We start from the raw sequence: 13932 nt of genomic DNA on the forward strand, positions 1-13932 counted from the left end.
AGTGCTCTCCGTAACAGTTGCCTTAAGTTACTACTGTATAATGGATGAGTATCATTCCTCACACTAGCTTCTGATAAAACAGGCTTAAAGCTTCAGTAATATCTACCTATTGGGTTTTTTAATTGAGTCAGAGGCACATTTGAAAAAAAATAAAAATCTGAAAGCAAAATAAGTTAACTTTTCAGTTGAGTTGCATGAACCTTCTAGAGCTCAAAATAATTACCAGGAGACCACAAGCCTGAGTCGAATCCCCATTGTTTCTCAATACAATCTCACTTTCCTTCCTGATGAGGAGATATTCCTCCAACTAAAATAGAGTGGCAGTCAGGCATTGTAAGAGGAGAGGGGAAAGAGGAGGAGAAGGAGGTGGCGAAGGAAGGGGGGGGGGTAGGAGGTGGTACGGCTCTGTTGGTATTTCTTATGTCCTTTGAGTATGAGGGCACGTCCAGATCGTCCATGACGGTGGTCGCCTGCTAGCAGCTGTTTCTGATTATCAGCAAGTCTGTAATCTGTCGTCCCCTGGAAGTGACACTGAGAGGACAAGGACTCGTCTAAATAGAGGACTAAACTGATTGGTTTAGTTTACACTAGACATATCGGAAGATTCATTCCGGGGTGGAAACAACAGAGGTGAGCATCTATGAAGACATTCATCTTTCCTTTCTCAAACCCAGAGACTGCGGACAGCTCGAAACAACCACAGTCATCCATCAATTCCAGCTTTATCGTTGAAGGAGACAGCTTACATTTTGTTAACCGGCGTAATAAAGAGTCCATTTTCAACATCCGTCTGTGGAATATACTGAAGACAAGTGAACAAGAAGCAATCTGTCTTGTGTCCACAACTCAACTCTGTCAGGAAGATACATTAGGGGGGAAAAAAACATAGTTCAAGCACCTTATTCCCACTGAGGTGTCAACATACCTCCTTCAGCTCTTCAACATCCCTAGCAATAAGACAGCATCACCAGTCTGACTCTTTTCCAGATCGTTCAGTCAGGATCGTTGATCCGAGACACTTAGGCGCTAATCACAGAACATATGAACAGAACCATTATATATCAAAGTGAAGCTTCTGCTGAAGTCTGTAGGTCTCTGAGGCTTAGTGACTGTCGGTCCAGCAAGTAGTTCTGACTAACTAATCGCACATCCTAAAAGCAGAAGAGACAAGCAGTGTTCTCAGGTAAAGAGGCAGAGCGATCAAGAATCTGTCAAGCATCATCACAAAACAGACCATTCTTTACCCATCAGTTGACAGAGACAAACACACACCTGTCGGATCTTCAGCAGACGCCTGTTGGTCCACAACTATTAAAGGTATGGAAACAATTATAAACATACAGTTTGTGGAGAATGGAAATGCCTTCAATATGCCTGAAATGTCTCATTTGTGTGTAAGTGTGTGTGTGTGTGTGTGTGTGTTTTAGCTTAGTTTAATGTAATCTAGAATAGCCAATAAATTCTAATAGTTCACTGCCATTACTCACACAACATAATATCATTCATAAACCTGTATGCTATACCATTACAGTTCATTATGACCAAAGGGATGAAATATATATATATATATATATATATATATAAACCCTTTAAATAGTTAAATATAATATATAATTATAAAAAATATATAATGTCATAATAAAAAAATTAAATTACTTGAAATGTCACATAACTCAATTATCTATGTTCCTAATATCGATAGCTTCCTGACCTTAATCAGAGTCTAAGGAGTTGAGGAATATTTTTGGCACACAGTTAAATTCTGAATATGAAATTCAATAGGTATTACACTGATCAAATTTAATCTAACCTTGCAGACCTTTGGCTGTGAATCAGTATTAGGTCTCTCTATTCAATTATCATGCTGGGAACTAATAGGAAAAGTCTGATGAATAAACGGTTATGATGGTTCCCAGGAGAGTGTCTTTGAATACATAGACACACAATGGAAGCCTTGAACAGACTTGTGAAGGAGTATCCTGTGACAAGACTCAATCTCTGAAGCTTAGCCTTGTTGCTCCTTTTGCTGTTCTTAGTTTCCAGATGTCATCAAGTTATTTCAGTCACGCTGTCAGCTGCATTAAATTGCTGATCACACTCTTGTGCGTACACACCCATTCTTCTGCTCTCACAGCTCGTCTTCTGATTTCTTGACTGTAAACCAAACATGTCTATCTGTTCAGGGGTATAAGAGCAGACAGACAATTTTTTTTTTTTTCTTTTTTTTTGAGAAGCCAATCATGCAAAAGAATCGGTGTAAACATCCCTCCCTCAGTGCTGATTTATCTTCAGGATTTTAAATCTAAATGTAAAAAGTCAATTTTACTGTATATTAGTAATATAGAATCTCTGTTTGCATTATACTGACTCTGAATTCCACATCTATGTAACTAGCAGGCTTTCTTTATTGTGCTGTCAGCCATAGTGCTGACTCAAACACAGACAGGACAAACAGAGACCGGAAGAGCATGGTTCTCTTCTTTGATGGCTGTTTGTACGGCTGTTTAGCAGCCCCTAACTATCTCCAGATGCCCCTGCTGCAAAAAGAAAACTCCCACATTGTTCTCCTTTCATATCCATCCATTCCCCAATTACTTGTACTCTATTAAGAAATTGTGAAAATGTAACAGTTTTCTATTACAAATAATTACATATTTTATTACATATGTATTACTAAAATTACGACTTACAAAAGAATCGGTGTAAGACTCATCCCTCCCTCAGTGCTGATTTATCTTCAGGATTTTAAATCTAAATGTAAAAAGTCAATTTTACTGTATATTAGTAATATAGAATCTCTGTTTGCATTATACTGACTCTGAATTCCACATCTATGTAACTAGCAGGCTTTCTTTATTGTGCTGTCAGCCATAGTGCTGACTCAAACACAGACAGGACAAACAGAGACCGGAAGAGCATGGTTCTCTTCTTTGATGGCTGTTTGTACGGCTGTTTAGCAGCCCCTAACTATCTCCAGATGCCCCTGCTGCAAAAAGAAAACTCCCACATTGTTCTCCTTTCCTCGGGTAAACAAGTGGAGAAGGAGTAGGTCTCACCACCTTCCTCCTGAAAATGTAACTGACACAGAAATAGCGCTGAGAAATGTTCACTTACAGTTAGACTGTTGATGTACAGTTTGCTGACACATGATCTAAAAGATCCCTGCAAAAAAAAAAAAAGGGTAAATGTCTGGTTTGCTTAAGCTTCAGTTAGGCTGATATGTACAAATAATCCGTTTTTTTATTTACTTTGAATTACACCAGCATTAAGTCTCAACTAACTCATTAGGCAAATGACATACAGATCACATGGTTAAAGTATTTATAGCACCTTTCCCATGCTAACAAACAAGACACTGAACTGTCACATTATAACATAACATAATATAACATATGAGCAATATGAGTAGCTGTGCAATATTGCTCATTTATCAGCATAGTTGTGATTCGGCTTTAGGCCATTTATGTGACATGGCCTTATTCAATATGGATGGCTGAATGGCTGCTGACCCCCCGGTTGCCATCTTTATTAAGAAACCGCATATTTGAAGTCTACACTACTACATTCTCACCCAAAAAACTCTTAAACCTACATTCCGTGACACAACAGCAGTAATATAGAGAGACTGAATCCACAGCACAGTCTTTTAAGTGTGCCAATAACCTCTTTGGCCCTAGTGTCTTGAACCCAGCCAGATTTCTTTCAAGTGCCTTGTAAGAGGGAAATTATATTGTTTAAGATTGTTTCCTTAAAGGGGAGGGGAGCAAGACACACTTATATAGTGACTCCGCCATATTCAGTCTGTCTTTAAAGACGTGGTTCCCACATCTGATGCCAAACTGCCCTTCCCAGTAATTTGTTCACAACATTATAAATATAGAAAATAATCATAAATATTGTTGCAAACAATATTATATAAATAAAACTCTAACTATGTGAAGAATAATGAACAGTCAGTTGGTCATTACCGTATCAAATCAGTCATAAAGCAATAAGCCTATTCTGTGTGGTGAACTTTAGAGAAGAAAGCTGATAAAGGCTGAAAACCTCCCTCCTTGCTGAAATGTATTCTTAAAATAATGTTGGTGGGGCATCAAGTTTCAGACTGATAAACGTCTGGCAGGGTGGATCCGAATAAGGTCTGTTTACACAGTGTCTTTCTGCAATTAAATTTACATCCAAATATTTTTCAATACTTCCCACAGACAAACTGTCCCTTAAACACAGTCTTACCCAAGTTCTTATGTTAAAGCGATGAGAGTATTCTGGGCTCCCTCTTCCCATAAACCCCCTTGAGGACTGAGACTCTGACGCTAAACTTTGTATTAATCCAAGAGAAACCAATAAAGAACATCATTACGCCGTGTAACTGGTACACAAGTACCAACAAAATTCAAGTCAAAAAGTCAAAGATTAAACACTTGATGTTTATCCAGCATCACCCTGCCCCTAAAGGACAGTGGAACATTTCCCATGACATTTAAATTTGACAAGCTTTAGCAGTTGAGTGTAGAATTAATTGTGCTATTTTTAAATATTGTGTGCTGAAGTCTTTAAAAAAAAAACTGCAAAATGCAGTACCATGTTGTACTGTACTATTTTAAACACATGTAATGTCATTTAATATGCCAAAATACTTCCTTAACTTCATTGATGGGAGATGTTACTTTCTGAAAATATTCATGGTTGCTTTAAAACGATAACAGGAAACGTTCAGCCATCAGATACCCAGAAAAGACAAATGCCACTAAATATCTGCTTCTTTGCTTATTTTTAGCTGCAGGTTCCTCAAATTCTTCCGTCTCCTTTTCCCAGACTCCCAGCACTTAAGTGTGTGGGAAAAGTTTGTATCGAAGAACAGAAATCTACAAACACAACCCAAATATACAGCACAACCCAAATATATCACTGCATGTTGGACATCTTTGTCCTTGTTTTATAATAGCATGAGAAGGCAGTGCAGTATATAACTACTGTCTAGGGCAGAGTTCAAAATAGCATACTTGCATACTACTAGTATTATTTTTCCCTTTTCTTAGTATGGCATAAATAGTACGAGTAGTATGCTATTCTAAATGCAGCATAGGAGTCGTACATTGTAACAGTCTTGTGAAGGTTAATTTTGCATTAAGGTGTCCAGGCCCAATGCACAAGACACTGAAATGTAGTTACATTTTCAGTATGTTTCTAAATTTTACTGCACTGTATTATTGTACATTAATTAATTAATGAAACTAGTATGAACTTTTAGGGAAATTTCATAAGTCAAGAAGACTTCATACTGACACCTACTGGTGCATGGATGCAACGTATGCAATATGCAATTGTTGAAACACCATATTTGCAACTGTATTAGAGCAGTTAGTGTTAATTTGGTGAGTAGAATTTGAATGGTGATCCCAACATGGTGGTCGCCATGAAATGGGACCATCTTAAAGGGTTAGTTCACCCAAAAATGAAAATTCTGTCATTAATTACTCACCCTCATGTCGTTTCAAACCCGTAAGACCTTCGTTCATCTTCGGAACACAAATTAATTAATAATAAATTAATATTTTTAGATGGAATCTGAGAGCTGTCTGACCCTGCATAGACAGCAACGCAACTGAAATGTTCCCAAGTCCAGAGACGTAGCTAGGAGATCGGTAAAATAATCCATGTGACATCAGTGGTTCAACCGTCATTTTACGAAGCTACGAGAATACTCTTTGTGTGCAAAAGAAAAAAATATAACGACTTTATTCAACAATTCGTCTCCTCCGCATCACCCTGTAGCGCCATTTTGGAGAGTAAGCTGGACGTAAACAACGTATGCGGTTCTGTGTCAGCTGCGTCACGCCGGATCTGTTTCCTACATTGTTGTGATTTGATCTGAACGAAAACAGCGTATCCGTGTGATGCAGCTGACACAAAACAGCATACGCTGTTTACATCCAGCAGATATTCTCCAAAATGACGCTACAGGGTGACGCAGAGGAGACGAATTGTTGAATAAATTCTTTTTTTTTTCTCTCTTTTGCGCACAAAAAGTATTCTCATAGCTTCGTAAAATGACGGTTGAACCCCTGATGTCACATGGATTATTTTACCGATGTCCATTTTACGAAGCTACGAGAATACTCTTTGTGTGCAAAAGAAAAAAATATAACGACTTTATTCAACAATTCGTCTCCTCCGCATCACCCTGTAGCGCCATTTTGGAGAGTAAGCTTTTTTTTTCTCTCTTTTGCGCACAAAAAGTATTCTCATAGCTTCGTAAAATGACGGTTGAACCCCTGATGTCACATGGATTATTTTACCGATGTCCTTGCTAATGTTACGTCTCTGGACTTGGGAACATTTCAGTTGCGTTGCTGTCTAATGCAGGGTCAGACAGCTCTCAGATTCCATCAAAAATATCTTAATTTGTGTTCCGAAGATGAACGAAGGTCTTACGGGTTTGAAACGACATGAGGGTGAGTAATTAATGACAGATTTTAAATTTTTGGGTGAACTAACCCTTTAACGCAATATAATGTAGCTTTTGTAGGCAACTCATATGACTAGAGTTGCACTTTATCAAAAGTACTATTCGTTTCTTTTTATAAAAATCTTTTAAAAGGGGTTTAGAGCACCTTTAAGTCATTTATAACTTTTAGCTCTTCTTCAGCACATGCTTTTCTCATGAATAACAGTATTCAGGCCTATGCAAATGAGAAAAGACCTATGCAAGTACATGAACGCAAACTCTTCTATCTGTGTCTGTCTGATTTCACACGTTGTTTCAAAAAGTGTCAGAGCACAAATTTTGGCGCTGTGTTAGCATATTAGCATTAGAGGCAGCGCCATTTGCGTAAACTACTTCTATGGCAATTTTTCAATTTCAGGTCATGGAAAAGAACTAGTGAAAGTTAGTTTAGTTAGTTTACCCAAAAATGAAAACATGTTTATTCACTGGTTATTCTCTTTCATGTTGTCCTATGTCTGTATGACTTACTTTCTTCTGCAGTACACAAACGAAAGTATTTAGAAGAATGTTGGTACAAAACTGTTTTGGTTACCATTGCCTTCCATTTTATGGACAAAAAAGCAAGCATTTCTCAAAATATCTTTATGTTCCACAGAAGAAAGAAAGTAACACAGGTTTGGAATGACATGAGGGCACATCAATTTTTAATTTTTAGGTGAAATATTCCTTTAAAGTTGGCATGTTTACACCTAGCCACCTCAGTATAGTACTAAATTTATAGAACAACAAGTATGTACAGCAGAAGACATGAACTGTTACAGCATGAAAGTAATTTAGTAAAGGATAAGTTTTCCCTTCATTCACACTATTGTTTTTTTTTTTCAGGCTCTTTTGACTAGTCATGGCTGACTGGAGTCTGCTGGGGAACTTTCTAGAAGAAGTCCAGGAACATTCCACTTCGGTGGGAAAGGTCTGGCTCACCATTCTTTTCATCTTCCGGATCCTGGTCCTGGGCACGGCTGCTGAGTCCTCGTGGGGCGACGAGCAGGAAGACTTCACCTGCGACACGGAGCAGCCCGGTTGTGAGAACGTTTGTTATGACCGAGCCTTTCCCATTGCGCATATCCGCTTCTGGGTGCTCCAGATTGTGTTTGTGTCCACACCTTCTCTCATCTACATGGCACACGCGATGCACAGTGTCCGTAGAGAGGAGAAGAGGAGGAAAGAGCAGGAAGAAGGAGCGCAAACAGACAGAGATGGAGAAAAGTACCCAGAGGAAGACAAGAACTGTGGGAAGGAGGATGAAGGTGGAGGTGGGAAGTTGCAATTGAAGGGTGCTTTGCTACAAACATACGTACTAAGCATCCTTATCCGCTCTGTAATGGAAGTGATCTTCATTATAGTCCAGTACCTGATCTATGGAGTCTTCCTCAATACGCTCTACGTGTGTAAGGCCTCACCGTGTCCACATCTGGTCAACTGCTACATCTCGAGACCTACGGAGAAGAATGTGTTTATTGTGTTTATGCTAGTGGTCACAGCTGTGTCGCTGTTGCTTAACGTCGTGGAACTGTATCATTTGGCGTGGAAGCAGTTTAAGAGTTGTTTGCAAAGATACAAGGCTTCCAAACAGCGACCGAATACACCATCCACCGTGGCTGCAGTCTCACCAAACCTGTTCACACCAAACCGAGCTTGCACTCCACCTCCTGACTTCAATCAGTGCTTGGCATCACCACCATCTTCCCCTACCATACAGACACATGCACACTCACTTATACACCCAACCTGCCCACCTTTTCGTGACCGACTGGCGCACCAGCAAAACTCGGAGAACATGGTCACCGAACGCCATCGAGGTCAAGACTTCCTAGGGGTCAACTTCTTGAGCTTCTCGCATGCACCGACAGAGACGCCCAACTCGTGCACCTCGCCTTCCTTTCTAAGCAGTGAATCTGTTGAGGACAAGCGAAGGTTTAGCAAGAGCAGCGCGACCAGCAGCCGCATGAGACCGGACGACCTTGCAGTATAGCACTGACCAATCGCATCTGAAATAGGTTCATCTAGGAAAAGGGTCACTAGTCATAAAACAGTTACAGGATTTTGCACTTGACCTAACATTTATTTCATTGCTGTCTGATAGGCTGAGCCAGAATATCAGTTCACACGTTTGCACAAATGCATAATGTGAGTGATGCATAAAGAGAATCATTCAACTTTAAAAAGTCAACATGAAATTAAAATGGAATCTCCTTTATACTTGTTCCTGCTCCTACAATGAACACTTCAGTGGTGCATGTTATTCTAAAGAAATCTTCATGATTTTTTATCCAAATTTAAAAACTTGCTCCACCTCTGAAATGCCTTTTTTCACTTTGCATTTTGACTAATGCATTGGAAACTGACTGCATTCTGAAGAATTAAGCGAACGTTTTATCTTATTTTACTCAGATTTTCATCATATTATGGAAGTAAAGCAGATTGCAACCAGTTTCACTGTAATAATGCACTGATGAGATGTTTTTCCACTGACTTTGCATTATTTTTTTTTATCCTTATTGGTAAATGAGATTATGGAAATTTTTAATTTTGTTAATTTTGCTTTGATTGCATTAATCTCATTTAAGTACATATTACACGGCATATAACTGTTCAGTGTATCTTTTTGCATAGTATAAAAAGTGGGCTGTGATCTTTTTTGCTCACAGACTCAAGCTGTGTGTAAACCAGATCATTCTCTGCGGAGAATTAAAACAAAACAAATACAAAATTCTGTTTGGTTTTTCATTCTCGGACTCTACAATTTTTTATTGAATTAGAATATCCACGACAAACTTGGCGACGAGTGACGGGATGCCACAGTCGATCGTCCGGGACCTGAGGACGTTAGTTGGCTGATCACCCTAAACCCACAAAAAGTTTAGCCCTAAACCCCGAAAGGCTTCAGGGAAGGGGGACTGACGTCTGAGGGATCGTGGACCTTCACTGCTGGTTTCTCAACGGATCAGAAAACGCGTGCTGCAAACGGTGAGACTGATTTTGAAAATCCAATTGTCTTGAAACCTAAAATTATTCATTTATGATTCAGAGTGGGTTTTCATTTAGCAAATTAAGATCTGATATTCCCAGACTTTATGATGCAAGTCCAAGCCACCCATTAGTTTCACGAGTAAGTGAAACAGTTTTTTAAGTGTTTTAGGTCATGTCATCACTAAAAAGGTTAAATCTCTATCTGAGAAACGAAAAGAGGCAATTCAAAAGATTCCAAAGCCTGTCACAAAAAAACAACTAATGTCATTTTTGGGCATGTGTTCGTACTGTCGAACGTTCATTCCAAATTATGCTATTGAAGATTCGCCCCTGAGCGCTTTGGCTCATGGGAACGGCTTGCAACCACATGACAAACTGACATGGACCCCAGAAGCAGAGAAAGCATTTGAGAATTTGAAAATACTGTTACAAACATCACCACCCCTGGGACTTCCAGACCCAGAGAGAAATTTTGTACAAACTGTTGATTAGAAAAATGGGTTCATGACTTCTGTTCTGAATCACGGGGGAAAACTGAGACCTGTGGCCTATTTTTCGAGTAAGCTCGATACGGTAGCAGCAGGCTTGCCAAAATCCCTGAGAGCTGTTGCATCTGCAGAAAAATCTATTTTAGCTTCAAGGGAAATTGTGGGGTACTCTGATGTGACTTTGCTCGTGCCGCACGCTGTTTCTATGATCCTGTTGGAACAGAAAACATCCCATTTGTCAGCTGCCAGATGGCTCAGATACAATGCAATTTTATTGGAAATGCCAAACATCACGATAAAAAGATGCACAGTGTTAAATCCTGCTACACTGCTCCCGATGGAGCAGGATGGGGAAGAACACGACTGTGTTGCCACATTGGAACAGGTCTGTACACCAAGACCAGATTTGAAAGAAACCCCTTTTGAAAATGCTGACTTAATTCTATTTGTTGATGGTTCAGCATCTAGAGACCCAAAAACTGGCAAAAACAGAGCAGGTTACGCTGTAACCACTGCATATGCAACAATAACATCTGGAGCACTCCCCGCGCACTGCTCTGCGCTAGAGGCTGAATTAGTTGCATTGACGGAGGCTTGCAAAATTGCTGAAGGACAAACAGTTTCCATTTACACAGATTCTCGTTACTCTTTTGGGGTTTGTCATGAGTTTGGGGCATTGCGGAAACACAGGAAATGTCTAAAGTCTGATGGTAAGCCTGTTCTAAACCATGATAAAATAACAGCATTGTTAGAAGCAATTTTGCTACCAAAGTCAATTGCTATCTGCAAATGCGTTGCACATTCCAAAAGTGATGATTTTGTGTCTTTAGGTAACAAGCGAGCTGATACAGCGGCTCAGATTCTCTTACAGCCATGCAAGCCTTTGCCACAGCAGAGGAGAAGAAACAATGGGTGAAGGCCGAGTGCAAACTGAAAAACAACCTTTGGCTGAGTACTGAAGGCAAACCATGTCTACCAAAACACTTTTTCCCACACTATGCAAAACTTGTACATGGCCTAGATCACGTGTGTAAAAAGGGAATGTTTGATTTGTTGAGTCAATATTAGTTCACAAAAGGATTCACTTACTTTGCGGATAAATATTGGCAATCATGCATGATCTGCGCCACAAGCAATGTGGGCAGAGGGCAAATGATGCCTCAAGCGGCACACCCAATTGCAAATAAGGTGGGACATTAAAGGACAAATTAATGAAGTGTTGTGAACAGACAGGTTTGTCTTGGGTAAAAGCACTCCCCATTGTGTTAATGTACATGAGAATGAGGAAAAGAACAAAGTCTAACTTGAGTCTGTTTGAAATTCTGTTTGGCAGGCCAACTTCCATAGGAGTAGGACCAGAACCACGACCACTGCCCTCTATAGCTTTGTGTGAAGATGACATGCTAAACTATTGTCGAAATTTGTCTCTTGTTCTCTCTCAGATATCTCAGCAGGTCAAGGATGCTCTGCCCAAGCCAGCTGAAGGAGTCTTGCATGACGTCAGGCCTGGTGATTTCGTGGTAATCAAGGACTTGAGGAGGAAACATTGGACATCTAAGAGGTGGAACAGCTTGTTCCAGGTCCTGCTGATAACACACTGTGGTGAAAGTGGCAGAGAGAGCTAGTGGGTGCACGCAAGTCATTGCAGGAAGGTTCCAGCGCCACCAGAGGGCGCCACAGATCAGTAAAGTGATTGACCAGCTGCCCCGTGCCAAGGGGGGGACGTCTGGCTTACTGAGGTGAACAAACATACAGTGGTGTATGGGAGCTGAACAACGCAGCAACATCACTGTGTGGGAATGATCTGAGGTCAGTACGGGCCAACAGATGACAGCGAGGGACTTGAGCTGTTAGGAAACATACCATCCGACCACTGCAGCGAAATCTACACGACCAACTCGAAAATAAATAAAAAATACATAAATAAGGAAATAAAATTATAAATAATTATTTATTTTTGCTTTTTTACTTTTCTTTGCATATTTATTTATATTTGCTTTTTTACATTTCTTTGCACATTTCTTTATTTATTTCTAATTATGGCAGAGATGGCATTCCATACGTATATGCTTCACTACCCAGGCATTGGATGGATACGTGTGCCATGGTGGAGCTGTATGGAGGAGCGCTAGTAGTCAAGGTACCTGAACAACTTCACAACAACACCGGAAATCGTCTGACAACAGCCAAGAGAGAGATCGAAAAGAAAGTGTCCTCACTGAAAGACCGAGCAGAACAATCAAGTTGGGCAAGAGAAAATTATGTCAGGAATATCAGGTATATTCCTGATAACGATGCTGATGGCCACGTGATAGATGTGGGTATTCAAAACATAACTAATGCAATTAAAAGGTTGACAGCTAGGGAAGTTAATGCTGATGATGTGTAGGGATGGAATTGGTTTAAGGGTTTATGGCAGAAAGCAGAATACATTGGGTTAATTGCCATCTCAGCACAGGCTATGATTTTATTTTTGCTGTGTATGTGGCCTTGTGTAGTGGGAATGATTAGAAGAGCTGTAAAGTCAACCATGAAGTCTTCAGTCGCTCATCAGATGGTAATGTACGACGCCTTATATGGAAGTAAGAGTAATGGGAGTTTTTCTGATGAAAATGGTGAAGCCAAAGAGATGCTAAAATCTGACACCTGCAGCAGCTCTACAGGAGAAGAGCAGTAAGTAAGCATTACATGCTGTAGAATAAAGAGGGTCTAAAGCAGGCCATTGTCCGTGTTACGAGATGATGCAACCCGAAGGAAAGATAAGAAAGTTTCTTCTGTTTGAATATCACACTAAGATTTTTACTTATGATCACGTATAAGGTTTATTGTCTTCTTTATAGCTTGCTTATGTCAGGAATGACTATGTTCCATAAAAAAAATGCAAAATGCTTTTTTTCACCCTTATGAGAGTGATGGTGTGTTTTGAATCCTAGTGAATTTACACACTTGATGTAAACTATAAGGGTAATTTGTTTACGAATTTACTTACATATAATCAATTTGAGTGATCAATAATGATCAAAAGGGAGGAGTGTTATGGACATTTTTTATTTTGCATTGATTGCATTATTCTCATTTAAGTACATATTTCACAGCATATAACTGTTCAATGTATCTTTTTGCATAGTATAAAAAGTGGGCTGTGAATCTGTGTGCTATCTTTTTTGCTCACATACTCAAGCTGTGTGTAAACCAGATCATTCTCTGCGGAGAATTCAAGCAAAACAAAGACAAAACTCTTTTTGTCAAAACTTCTCAGTCTCTACAAATTTTTATTGAATTAGAATTTCCACGACAAGATCTTCCAGGTGATTTCTTGATGTCTATGATATACTTTATATTTGCTGATCGCATGTTAATATTCTGGACTGCTGATAAGAAAATGAGCAAGTTACATTCTTGGTCAAATGCCGTTTTCAAATGGAAAACGGATGACGAGCTAACATTTTGAAATGGACATTTTTGCATTTTTGAACACTCACTGTGACTGGGCAACCCATTTTGGTTGGGTAAAAAAGACGACAATGGAGAGAGACAAATGTGACATGAAATATTATTGTAAAAATGGAAACATTATTGTAAATCCAGAGACTGTCATAACAGGCCTGCTGTGAAAAAAAAAACAGTGAAAGGGTGATTTAAACTGTGAAATCTGGAGTGAAGAGATCTCCAAATGAGCTCAGCTGTGTATATTATGCCTGAAAATTTAAAAAAAGGAATGTAAAACAATGTTGTGTTGTTTTAATTTTTGCATTCATATTTGTAATCCTATATTTGTAAAAACAGATGTGCTTGTTCTTAATTTTAAGTATCATTTTATGTTATTAACATATTGTATACTGCAGTGAAAATCTAACTAAAAATGCCAGCATACAGTGACTTTGGTAGAACAACATGGGTCAGTTCTTTTTAAATGTAATAGTTTTGTAGTAATAGTAAATCCATCAGATCAATACATCCATATAC

At 39.3% G+C, this 13932-nt stretch overlaps 1 protein-coding gene across 1 annotated transcript; it reads left to right on the plus strand.

Annotated features, from left to right (window-relative positions):
- The first annotated feature begins 478 nt into the window (after positions 1–478).
- On the plus strand, positions 479–8711 carry LOC107692192 (gap junction alpha-5 protein-like). The gene is made up of 2 exons (XM_016491153.1): positions 479–1317; positions 7334–8711. The coding sequence occupies exon 2, from the start codon at positions 7350–7352 to the stop codon at positions 8478–8480; it is 1131 nt and encodes a 376-aa protein (XP_016346639.1). The 5' UTR covers positions 479–1317; positions 7334–7349; the 3' UTR covers positions 8481–8711.
- The last annotated feature ends 5221 nt before the right edge of the window (positions 8712–13932 follow it).

This window comes from Sinocyclocheilus anshuiensis, unplaced genomic scaffold (genome assembly GCF_001515605.1).
Source record: "Sinocyclocheilus anshuiensis isolate Anshui unplaced genomic scaffold, SAMN03320099.WGS_v1.1 scaffold322, whole genome shotgun sequence".
NCBI classification, from domain to species: Eukaryota; Metazoa; Chordata; class Actinopteri; order Cypriniformes; family Cyprinidae; genus Sinocyclocheilus; species Sinocyclocheilus anshuiensis.